The sequence below is a fragment of the Haemaphysalis longicornis genome, unplaced genomic scaffold, assembly GCF_048455015.1.
Source record: "Haemaphysalis longicornis isolate Haplotype H1 unplaced genomic scaffold, Haemaphysalis longicornis Haplotype H1 scaffold_1, whole genome shotgun sequence".
In the NCBI taxonomy this organism is placed as follows: domain Eukaryota; kingdom Metazoa; phylum Arthropoda; class Arachnida; order Ixodida; family Ixodidae; genus Haemaphysalis; species Haemaphysalis longicornis.
In genome coordinates this window covers 298,139,177-298,151,758 of record NW_027526203.1, presented here as the reverse complement: position 1 = coordinate 298,151,758, position 12,582 = coordinate 298,139,177, and the positions used below count along the sequence as shown (strand labels likewise).

General features: G+C 43.1%; 1 protein-coding gene across 1 annotated transcript in view; it reads right to left on the bottom strand.

The window, feature by feature from the left end:
* LOC144148828 (vitamin D 25-hydroxylase-like) overlaps window positions 1-12,582 on the bottom strand; it is a 59,631-nt gene that overhangs the window by 24,598 nt on the left and 22,451 nt on the right. Inside the window, exons 2-6 of the mRNA XM_077680348.1 lie at window positions 9,214-9,502; window positions 6,757-6,881; window positions 3,769-3,875; window positions 1,537-1,841; window positions 276-391 (exon numbers count right to left, since the gene is read on the bottom strand). Coding sequence (XP_077536474.1) covers window positions 276-391; window positions 1,537-1,841; window positions 3,769-3,875; window positions 6,757-6,881; window positions 9,214-9,440 — 880 coding nt within the window. The 5' untranslated portion in view covers window positions 9,441-9,502. The remainder of the gene's footprint in view (window positions 1-275; window positions 392-1,536; window positions 1,842-3,768; window positions 3,876-6,756; window positions 6,882-9,213; window positions 9,503-12,582) is intronic.

The window sequence follows — 12,582 nt, the reverse complement described above, 5'->3', positions numbered from 1 at the left end:
GCGATGTCACATGGTTATTTCCAGTGTTTCCAGCTGCTTTGACAGCAGCAGAGAGGGAGGAGGAATCGATCCGCAAGGGGGGAGAGGTGCATTTAATTGCTTCTGGTGCAGCTAATACTGAATGTAGATCAATAATTCCAACGGCATTGCATCGCTTAATTGGTGCTACGCGACAATACAGGCCTTTTGTAACTTTTACAAAAGGCTTTTATGGGTCCCTTTAAAACAAATTAAGAACTAGACCCATTGTTACAGCTTCAGTCGAAAATACTTACGCGTAAACATTGAACGAGCGTCTTGTTTCGTTTCTTCGATCTTTTTGATGTACCCGTGAATAAAATCCTGGTTGACGTCGACCCCTACGTCAGCTTTGTAGTCCAAAATGTGCTTCCTGCGAAGTAAATCGAACGGTGTTGGAGATTAGGGGATTTGAAACACCTTGAGATAATTTAGGATGTCGATTCAATTGAAAAGTCGTACTTCAGCACTACACACTAGGTTATTTTTAAAGCCAAATCAAGAACTGGACATTAAAATAGTTTCTAGCAGGTTTGAAACCCCTAAGGAAAAACGTTCAAAGTACTCGAGGTGTTTATTGATCATCAAGTTAATACTACTTTCCGTGTGGGGCGCTTACGTCTGCACGACATGGGTACTACGATCACCCTGCCAGCACTGTTTTGTTGGGGTTGGCTATTTTTGAAATTCTTTGGAAACTGTGTTGCCGGAATCCACGGGAACGTTTCAAGGCAATGTACAGCTTGAAAAATACCAGTCATCGTTGTAGATGAGTAGTCAGGTGTGGTTCCGCTTGACTCAGAGTCGTTTCAGGTGACTCCGGACGAGTGCGTGAACCCGTTGGCAACATTTGCCAGCCTAGGTGGTATTCACAAACGTTTTCGCCGCTTGCGACAAGAAACCGATATGATCGATGACAGGATGCCTGTATTAGAGCCGAGAAGCCTCATGTAGGAGTCGGAAGACCGTACAATTTATTTGTGTAATGCCTGATTTCGATCTGATTCCAACATTTTTTGACAAGGCGTTTTTTCCTGCAACAAAAGTTCGCAACAAAAAAGACGCTTTCTCCTTTAGTGCTCGTTTAAATGAGTGAGCATCAAAGACGTCAAACAGTCTTTTCAAACAAGAATCTTATGGTACATAAATAAAGTCCACAGAATATAAAACAACGCGCATTCATTTTCACTCCGTCGGGAAATTTTCAGAAGACATTGCGGAAGCTCTTTACTGAAAATGGAAGTTATTATGTGGGTATGTTGTTCGAAAATATCTGAAATCGGACAATTGTTGGAATATCTCCTTTCACATACAGTGAGTGCGTATAATAGTACTAGCGTGTCCTCATTTCTAAAGCCCACAGTTTTTTATTGCAGCATTTTTGCATGTACAAAGGGAAGAGTTTTCTACGAAAGGAAATGAAACTTTTATAGGGGAATTATTTCTGACCACGAAACGCGTTCACACAATTTGATAACAGCCTGTCGCTTCGCGACCTTATGATAAAATTTTCCTTACTCTGTGAATGTGTCAAGTGCGGTCAGGGCGGCCTTCAGTTGACCGATCTTAGTGAATGGCAGTCGGCTCAAAATCCAGAATAGGGGACCCGGGCAGAAAAGTAGCATTGGTACAGTCTGAATATTTGCGAGGATGTCCATAATGAGTTTTTGGAGTTCCTGGCGACTGGGGTGATCAGTTGGCAATCGCTGGGCGTAGAAGAAGGAGGCGATGTTGCTAGAGGCGCAGTACTGAATGTATTCTCTGATGTGGATTGGTGCTCCATCCGTTTTTCTGATCTTTTCGTCAAGGTAGGCGAATTCCTTCTGCAATTTGGACAATAAAAACATACTCTCAATGCGTGTGCTTTTTATGGCACGTGGGACCAATACCTTGCGAAATACAGGAAAGTGAGGTCAACGGGTTTTAGTGTGTAAGTATGGTTTGTTTGTCAGTAGAGGTTTTACGATATTCTGAATCCCCACTGTAGCCGGAAACTATGGCAGTGGGTTTTCCCATGCCATAGGCACAAATCCGATCAATCTCTGCTCATAAGATAGAGACGAGTAACAATCGCGGTGCGATGTTCGAGGGCCTTTCACGCATATCCTCAACAATTGATTGTAGGGTTTAACGCGCCGACGCAACGCAGATGATGAGGCGCGCCGTAGTGGAGGACTCCGGATTAATTTTGACCACCTGGGGATCTTTAACGTGCGCCGAAATCTCGTGCACACGGGCGTTTTTGCTTTCCGCCTCCATCAGAAAAGCGGCCGCCGCGGCCGGGAATTGAACCCGCGAACTCGTGCTCAGCCGCGCAACTCCTTAGCCACTTAGCCATCGCGGCGGGTATCTCCTCAACAATGCTGCTTTATTCAGAGCAAATATTGGTATTGGTTCAGCGTCAGTATTATCGCTTATGTGTTTTAAATCACCGGTAGATCAACCATGTTTGCAGGTTTAGATCTAAATAGCTCAGTCGATCATCCGGCACCCTCCCTGCAATAGGAGACAATCAGTCACTTACAGTAATGACCGTACTGAGGCGAATCTACAAAAAATAAAGCAAGTTTTGGCCTAAAAAACGCTATGAACCGTACACCTATTTAGCAAAAGACATAAAGCAGATCCAGAATTGCAGCATCAATTTGTTTTGATTAAACGCGCTCAACACAAAATTGTCGAGCCATAGCTCAGTTCTCGCCCCGAGAGCGACCACTGAGTGCGCACACAATTGCATCCCAACGCAAAACATCAGACGCGGCTCAGTGTTGTGTTCACTCTAGCGCTAACGCATGGTTAACATGGCTGGAGCGAGAACCTCCTTGTATCCTTTCTTGTAAGCGCGTGCCATGCCATTTTCTGCCTCTTCTGCGGGAACGAACGAAGGATTAGACGCTTTCACTTCGTAACAGCTCGACGCACTGGCGCCACGTGGTATCTTTACTGAAAGCAAGCGCCCTTACCCTCTCCCCCCTGCGCTCTCCGCACCCCTGCTCTTGGAGCCAACCAGCCACTGAACACTCAGCTCGAAGGCGGGATTGAAGCCACGTACGAAAAATGAGCCGTTTTCTTGGTTTCACTCGCAGCAAAAAGCTTCACTCAGAATCGCAAAGTTTGCTTTCTTGTGTAACAAATCTTGATACACCGTGGCGATGCCAGAACCGTCGTTAGCAATCCTGGGATTTAGCAGAAATGTTAGGGTAGAAGGCGCGCTAGCACTCCTAAATTCCTCAGCGTGTTACTTGAAATCAACACTGAAAAATCGCAATAATAGCATTTCGGTCGTATCTTTTACGTTCCAGTGTAATAATGTTACGATATTTTGAGACTCGGTCGCGCCATTCAAAGATATCGGAAGAGCTAAAGATACTGCCTCCGTAAAACGCACAAAACACTCGTGTGTGATTTTTACTTTTGATGATACTCACCCGCTTGTAACCAAGACGCACACACAGACATGTGCGTCCAATGTACTTGAAGCCATGGTGTCAGAAAGAAAGCGGCAAATGTGAGCTGGTACTATTATAACCAAGCAGCCCTAGATGTAATTTAACTCGGACCTATTTTGTAAATGGTGCTCGTAACCTAGAGGCTTACTGAATTGATCGTTTTATTGGAGTCAGCAGCCCTGTTTTTACGGCATATTTACACTTGTTGTTTACGGTGAGAACTACAGTTAGGTGACGTGAGCCACCGCAGCAGTATTGTTACATTTTGTGTCCCACTGCTACCCAAGCAGGATATATTCACCATCATCTTGTCCTCCATTATCGTTTTGGCAAATCCCAAGTCCCGCAACATACTCAAGCAAAACCTTTTGTTTGCGCTCCAGGGTTCGCCATTGAAGTATCCAACTCCTGAAAGAATTTGGTTACGTGTTTTGTACATTAAAATGCAGAGATGTACCACATCTACACTTGCAGACATTCAAGCAGTATTTATAAATATGTGTAAGGAAATGTGATTCTTTTGTCGCATTTTTTTTCCAGCCCCACAAATGAACCACTCCTTTAAATACAACGTTTTTACCCTCAGGACATTGAGTTGATTGCTGATTCTTCTTTCGTTTCCATTAGGTAGCAATGTATGAGTTTTCTTAAAAGATAGTCTAAAACAAACGAGGGTGTACGACATGTAATTGTTTTCTGCCCATACAAAATGCAACATTGGATCAGTTTCTTTTCCCCGAAACACAGTGCGGGGGGCTATCATTGGCCGAAATTACTTTTTTGTGCAGTAAAAAAAAAGCTTAGATCAATATACTCCGACAGGGCGCGCAACCCTCAAATATCACTTCTCGTTTTACTGATGCAAGTAAATTCGGATATTAAAAATCGGGACTATATTCTACTCAGCAAGTAACTTCAATGAATAAGATAATTTAAGATTATATGACTAAACGAATGCTTTGGTCATTACCATAGAGAGACACAAACGTTGTGGTTGAAATTCAAATCTTGTTAGAGCATTTGTAATGAAATACAAGCAACGTTGCCAAACAAACCGATTTGGAACAAATACGTGCGATTTATTTTTTCGTATCCGCTTCACGACTTCAGTTTGCATAGGCTTATAGCAAGCCGCGGTAACAGAAATGACGGTGGTAGCGCCTGCGACAAAAAATGACTCTACAAAAGCCAAGAACACCTATACACAGCAAAAATAGACATCACACCTTAAATATCATTTTGAAGTCCTAACCGTGGTTATGTAAAAACTAAAAAAATAACTGAGTTTAAAACGTGGCTAAAGAGAAATGATGTAAAACTAGAACACAAACAAAATTTGAAGAAAAAAAGCATCGCAGAATTTGCGCTAACAACGTCTTGGGCTGGTTTAAACAATACATACCCCGTGCTCTCCGCCCTCTCACCTATAAAAAAGTAGCAGTAGGCCGATTGAGCGTTCTATGCTACGAAATATTGACAATTGTCCATAAAAAGTGCATGCCGCAGAGTTCTTGTTTCTAACATATTCTAACAAATAAATAAATAACGAAATATTTTACCATACTATCCCTCTAGTTTGCAGAAGGTACAGTTAAAAACATTTTGCCTCACCGAAAGACAATGCTCGAAGAAAAGTATAACGCGATTGAGTTCTACGTTTATGTTATAGCAAGCCCTTAGTGGGAAAGTAGGTATCTCTCAACCCGTTAAACTAAATATATCGAGAGAAACGAACACTCGGCTGCTAAAATAAATGTCTAGCATTCCGAAAACTGCATTTCTTGCACATAATGCTTTATTTGCAATTCTACAGGCCATTATCACCTCTATGCCTAGTTTTGCGATTTCTTTGGGGGCGTAGTTTGTTTATTCTTTAGTGCAGTGCATATGAGATTCCCCTAAAGAAGTTGCCACAACCATTGCTAAAAGCCGTATTTGACTACATTTAACTTTCCAACAACGTAGTGTTGAGGAAAACTATAACTAGTCGCTGCAAGCGGGGTTTGATTAGCGCCATGAGTGCAACTTTTGTTAACAAATGAATCACTGTGAACACAAGGGAAATAAAGAACAGAAAGAACGCTGATAAACAGTTTGGTTACATATTTTGGAAATGAAACCTTGTTTCTAATATACAAAGCAAAATACTGCCCAGGTTCTCCTATGTAACCAAGGTAAATTCATTTTAGGCGATGGAGTTGTACCAAGAGGGAAGCTACTAATCAGTGTTTTATATTTGTACCAATTCAAGCCATTATTTGTCGTGCTTTACTGTGATATTATACATCAAAACTACTCATGTAACGGCGTGTCGAAGCGCAGCACAAGACGAGGAACAAAACAAAGAAGAAGATGCACAGTGCGCTCATGTGTCTTCTTCTCTGTTTTTGTCCCTCGTCTTGTGGTGCAATGCACCAACTCGGCCAAACAACGACTATGCTGTACTCAGGTAAACTATATTGCTGATCAATTCTGGCCATTGGAAATAGATTTACCGGTTCAAGTCCGCTTTCGTTTGTACTTTCAGCCATTTACGCGTCATTACCGGAGGAGTCTCAGCACCAAATTTTTTTTGCTCACTGTAGCCAAGCAAAAGGTACAAATGGTCGAGTATAAATTACTATCCTAGAGTTGGCGAAAGTTGTTCAATAATTTTTTTTGCTCACTGTACCCAAGAAAAAGCTACAAATGCTCAGGTAGAAATTACTATCCTAAAGTTGGTGAAAGTTGTGCAAACGTAGCACTTCGGAGGAGGGTAAAAATGCAAGTAATACAATGTGCACATCGCCCCCTTGTTAATAAAAACATAAAGTATTTTCTTTACTATTTGTACGTAGCTTTTCGTTTCTCTCCAATGCAAATAAAATTTTTACTCAAGATGTTCGCTGGTGGTGACCTATTTAAACGTCAATACAACGCTTACAATCAACTCAAAAGCGGAGCCTATTCAAACCCTTGCTGTTTGGTTATTTCTTACAATGATTTACGAATCTGTAGCGGGTACCGTAACATTAAGGGGGACGATGTGACATTTTGACCCTCCTCCGACATTTGTACCCTCCTCCGAAGTACTACGTATGAAGAACTTTCAACAGCTCTAGGATAGTAATTCTACTTGACCGTTAAATTTGTACCTTTTTCTTGGGTACAGTGAATAAAACAAATTAGTGTGTTCAGAATACTCCAGTAATACCGCAAACGGCTGATTGTACCAACGAAAGCAGAGTTGAACCGGTAGATTTAATAGTGTTAATTAAAAATGCCAGGTATTAGCAAGCGCTGAACTTACCTTGAAAATATTCTGGGCGAATCTCGAAACATCGGGCGCGATTCAGAATTTCCTTCGTGTTCAGAAACTTTTTAACGCCGTTGAAGTCGTTTAGAATAACCATTTGCGAGCCGTTCAACTTCAACCTGGAGACGCATTAAAGAGACGAAGAAAATTCAACTACCAGATTCACAAATATTGACGTTGGCTTTATGGCGGGTATTTTTTTAAGTCAAAAAATTTTTCTGCAATTATATTTTATCTCATCTACAGCGATAAGCTGCAAATTTCAATTGAAGTTGCACAGTGTTCTGAATTTTGCATTTTCTGAATTTTGCATTTTCAGCCTGCAGGAAACACAAGCATCGCGGTAAGAAGCTACTGTGTAATGATTAGCGGTTTTGTGAATATCGCTCACACAAATTTGTTCAATTATTCATATACAAGAACAGTGAATCGTGTAATGCACGCAGTTAATCATAAATTGTGTGAAACCTGTGGTAATCTATGTTAGAAAAGCATTGTGGCGCTTCATAAGAAATATGGTATTTTTTTATTGCCGTATGACTATAAACACTAACATTATGTCCTTAACTCACAACAATAACTACTTTTGTAAACACACCAACATGTATGCCTTTTACCTACCGACACTGCGTTAAGTAAAAATAAGGAGTAATATCCGTTTACAATAAACAGTAACTCTTGGTGGATATAATTGAAGCTTTTTGATCGCCGGCGGTATAAATAATAACCGTTTTCTGAAGTTTGTAAAAAGATAATAGCGCTAATAAAACGACAAACAGTCTTACTTTTGCCATGGGGCGTTTTTCGGTTTACTCAAGCTTTTCAGTAGCGAAACGTACGCCTAAAGTGTGCCTTTCGCGTCCTTATCAGCCGGGAAAGTAACTTGCAATTATAATAACTCCCCGCCTATCATAACAGTATCTTCGTCCGAGCAACGCTGTGGATAGCTATAATAGCTTATCTGATTCTGTAGATTGTGCGCGTCGTACGGAAAAAAGTGAAAAGTACGATGTACCCGCCGCGGTGGCTCAGTGGCTAAGGCGTTGCGCTGCTGAGCACGAGGTCGCGGGTTAGATTCCCGGTCGCGGCGGCCGCTTTTCTTACGGAGGCGAAAAGCAAAAACGCCCGTGCGTACGAGACTTCGGCGCACGTTAAAGATCCCCACGTTGTCAAAATTAATCGGGAGCCCTCCACTACGGCGCGCCTCATCGCCTGCATTGCGTCGGCGCATTAAACCCTACAATCAATCGAAAAGTACGACGTGAATTGGCAAGCATCTGCGGACAAGCGGGCCTACCGAACGGTGCCGTGCACGCGGCCGCACACCTGCACGGACGGCGCGGAACGCAGCCAGCTGTGGCATGCTGGCGCTGCTTGAGCGCACTGATCGACGCAGGCAGGTGCAGTTTCAATTTGTTTCCGCTTGGCAAAACCCAACTCATGAAGAAAAGAATTGTGTGGGGAAAATTGCGCCCTGGATCATCATCCGCGCTACTTGTCAAGGCGGGGATCAAACATCTGCCTCAATTTTAGGCCCAGTGTCCTGCACAGGGTCCGTCCACGATTTGAGGACCCTGATGTGTGGGCTTTAGACTCTCCATCACAAGGTAATCCTTTCGAATTATGCAATAAGAGTCAATTCCCGCCTACACCCCGCACGCGAGTTAGCGCGTGGCGCCCTAGACTCGCTAGCCGTAGCCAAACGTGCACAAAAAAACGAGCGTTGCAAAAGTGCTCCGTATGGGCGCAGGAAACTCAGGGGGCCTCCGTCTTATTTTTGTCGAGTTTCAAGCCTTAGCAAAGCTGACTCACGGCACCAGTTAGGTTGTCTTCGTGAAGATGGGGTGATTTATAGGCAAGTACCCAAATATGTAAGACCTCGTCAAGAAAACAGCACTTCTTCTCTCTATAATACGTCCAATGACATACTAGAAAAATAGTGGTTTTCGCGCCATAATTGCATTCGAAGGCATGAGCTTTCGCGTACTACTGTTTTTCAGGAAAACAATTTGCCACTGGGGTTAATTTATAACACATTGGTGAAAACGGAGACAGTTGGTATCTTTTTTTTTGTTCCTGAATTCCTAACGCCAATGTAACTTCCGCGAACATTTACCTTCATATAACCTGGAACATCATAGAAGCTTAAAATCATTAGAAAAAAGGCTTGGGACAACTTTAGCTTCTTCATCACTATCTCTTCAGGTCCTCCGGTCTCCCTTGACGACCTCTATGCCTAATTGCTGCACACGGGCACAAGCCGACTCCACTCCATCGGTCAATATTGCTTTCCTACCAGCGACCTCATTCACAGTTTGTAAACGGCGGGTTTTTCTTCAGAGATTTCTTCCCAACGCAAAAATATTGCAAACTAACTAAACAACAGTTACTAGAACTACAGCGTCCTTTATAGGGTGCTTATTGTCTCAAAATACAAGGCTTGTAACCTACCTATACACAGGACCCAACATTTGGGCCCACTCAAGTGCTTTCGCCTTAAAGAAGTTGAAGGCCTGGACCTCGACGTGTCCCCGAAAACTACTGGCTGGTGGCATAGGCGGGAGTCGTGCTCCAGGCGGAAGTTTGCGCTTGAAAAAGAGACCTAAAAGATACTGAAGAGCAAACCAAACGAGAGGTGCAAACGACAAGCTAAGTACGACGGCTGCTGTAAAGCCCATGACTCCGAAATCCTTGCTGTCCCTCCTCCCACAGTGCACTTGAACGATGCGGCCGAAAAAATCTGAAAACAAGCAATTCAGGCAAAAATGTAAAAGATGACGCCCGCAGACCTGTGGTTGCTTTCAAAATAATAATTGTAACAGGCATAATTTTTCATTATTTTTGTGCCAATTACCAGGTGCTATTTCCTATGGGAACACTTCTACGTTTTTTTGCACGAAGCGCGCTACAAATGCTCCTCCAAAGCTGCGTTAGAGGGAACATTTCGGGTATAAAAATACGGCATAATGATGCTTTAGACGTAACAACTGTAGAAGGGACAAATTTCTTCATGGAAAAATTTTTGCAGCTCATCAATTCTACAAATAAAAAATGGCTAGAATGTACTGAATAAATACAAATGCGCAGGAGATGAGCATAACGACGTTTGAATATTCTGACATAAGGAAATCATTAAAAATGAAAAGGTTTCTACGGCATTTACAGTTCACAAAATTCTTAAACACAATAAGCAGCTTTTGTCCTAAATAAATTATTGAAAATCATTTTTACGTAGTCAAAGAAGATGCACCGTTTTTATCACTTAAATTTGCGAAAATGTCTTCCTCAAAAAATATGCCAAATAGCGAGGCTGTAAGAACCTGACCAAGGGCAGTGCACATCAAGCGTGTGTGAACAGAACAGAACAGAAAATGAACAGAAAACGGAAGGCGTTTCATTTTCATTAATTCATCGTAAAGCGGTCTACGTGTCATAAAATTCCAACCACCTTGAAAACATTGTCGATCAAAAACAACATTCTGGGGGAGAGGTGAACCGATTACACTGCTTTGCTGTAAAGTGACGTAGGTGCACTTGGCCTGACACCAGAAGAAACAAGAGGGCCGCTTTCAGGACGGCATAAGAAAACTCTCCGTGGGTAGACGCAGGGAAAAAAGACAGAAAAGACTTCTTATAGCCGAGTTGGTGACCACACCCTTTAAAATCCCGGGTTGCCTTTAGTTTTTACTACAGGAGTGTAGTTGTACTACTGTAGTTTTACTACAAGAGTGTAAAGAATAACAAAAATTAAACGCAGTTCTACTCAGTGTAAAATCCACTGGAACAGCGGTTCTCCTGCGTCTGCTCGAACATCAACAGACACTTGCCCGAGAACGGCAGTACCGTCACTGCGTAAATACCACGCATAGCAATCGGCAGTTAAAGTCCCTATTTTCGACTACGTGATTTCTCCCTGAATCGGCCATGTTTCGCGCGCAGGCAAAACAAGATCCCGCGACATGCGCACGTATAGCTCTGACAACACCCAGTGTAATTTTACGCTCCGCCTATAGGGACCGGGCGGCCGTTGTATGGCACCACCGTCGCTTCAGCGAAAAGCGCCGCCAGTGGCGAACCGCTCGTCAGTGGAATGCCGGTGGCTGTCAGCGCAGCGTTATTGTGCATGGCTTTCGGTCGTTTTTCTGCGGTGCGCCTTGTAAATCGTGCATAAACACAAGGAGGCCTTTTTCAAATCGGTAAATCTTGAGCATGGATGTGACCTTTACGAGGCTTGCCATGTGTGTGATATTTACGCCCATACTTAGTATTTACAAATAGCAGACGACGCTCAATGCGCCAAGATGGAAGTGGAAGTCCGTTCCTTCATGCAATTTTTTCATGCCTGCATGCACTTTCGCGTATCAAGGAGTATATTTCAGTAAATGCTCCCACAAAGCCGGTGTGTGCAACCGATCCAGGAATGCTGCGGCGCCGGCCTTTGGCAGTTGATGACTAAATGGCGTCGTAAACAAGCGAAAGACAAATTTGGGGGATGCCATCTAAGATTTACCTCAAAACAGAAATTGTGATGGGCTACGCTTCCGTAACTTCATTAACTACGGCTGAAACGTGTTTAATTTCACAGAAATGATCTTACTACAGTCATCGGGGATCGTTTACTTAATAAATATCGCATGATAGTAGAACGTCATTGCTCGTCGTGGAGAAGCATTGCTTTACAAGAATTCCAATGGTTGCTGGCTAGGTGGTTAATGGTTTTTCAAAAACCAATTCCTGCGTGGTTGAAGGACGCGAGACAGGAGAGTGCCCGAAACCTGTACTCAGTTTCGCAACTGAATGTTGCGGTCGGTTTACAAGCTGCCACCTAGTAAGCTCGAAAAATCATGCACTCCTCCGTCTAACGACGATCATCTGTTGCAAAGCTTTCTCGTGTGATTTTCCTTGGTTGCCTTCTGGATTTAAACTTTTACTAGTTGAGCTCCGAATTTGACCATCACGCAGTTTGGTCTTTTGATCGCAGCGTCCTTGACTTGACCTTCCCATTCGATTTCGCACGGAGAAAGCTTTGCGTTCAACCATCCTAATTATTAGACGTAGGGCTAGATGATTTTCCTGTTTAATTTTGAACTTCCATGCACCCCTCTCCAAATTTAATCTAAACTTCTTCAGCGGGTCGGAAATGCGTCTGTGCTGGAGGACTCGGGCTGCTGCACGCATATTTGAGGCAACTAATCCCGCGTTTTTGGTGTCTTCACAAGGCATTACACGATTTTTTATGTACTCTGTAAATTATACTTAAGCATTAAAAAACACCGCTTGACGTTAACACTGTCACATGTTTTAACTATCGGTGCCAGCCTTTATTCCACGCAGGTGGTAAAATGGGGAGGGGAGGAGGGATGGTTTGTACCTTGGGCTGTTGGGTGGGTGAATAAATTTGGCTCTTGATAAAATGACCACCACAAACGTGGGATTTCCACTTCGGCTTTCAGGCTCCCATGCTGTCACAGTGTCGCTCACAAAAACCGAAGGCACAAAGCTCACGGTTACAGAGAGAAAGTGCAAACTACCGCAGCATTTCTACGGCTACACGGTAATCCATCTCGTACGCAATTGCCTTTCTCTTCAAAGAACACGTATCGAGGTATCCCAGCGCTAAGGCTGCCGTGGAAACCATGGACATTGAAACCAGTGCAGATAATTTAAAGTGGCAGAAATGAATGCTAATATTCCTAATAGTTTTCTTCCTACTCAGATCGCGCGGAGCCATGCGCAGAACGCTGCAAAAAGAGGTTATGTCAGTGTAGCCCGTTCCCAAACTTAGAAGCGTCAAATAAGTTTATGTAGCCGTTAGTGCAT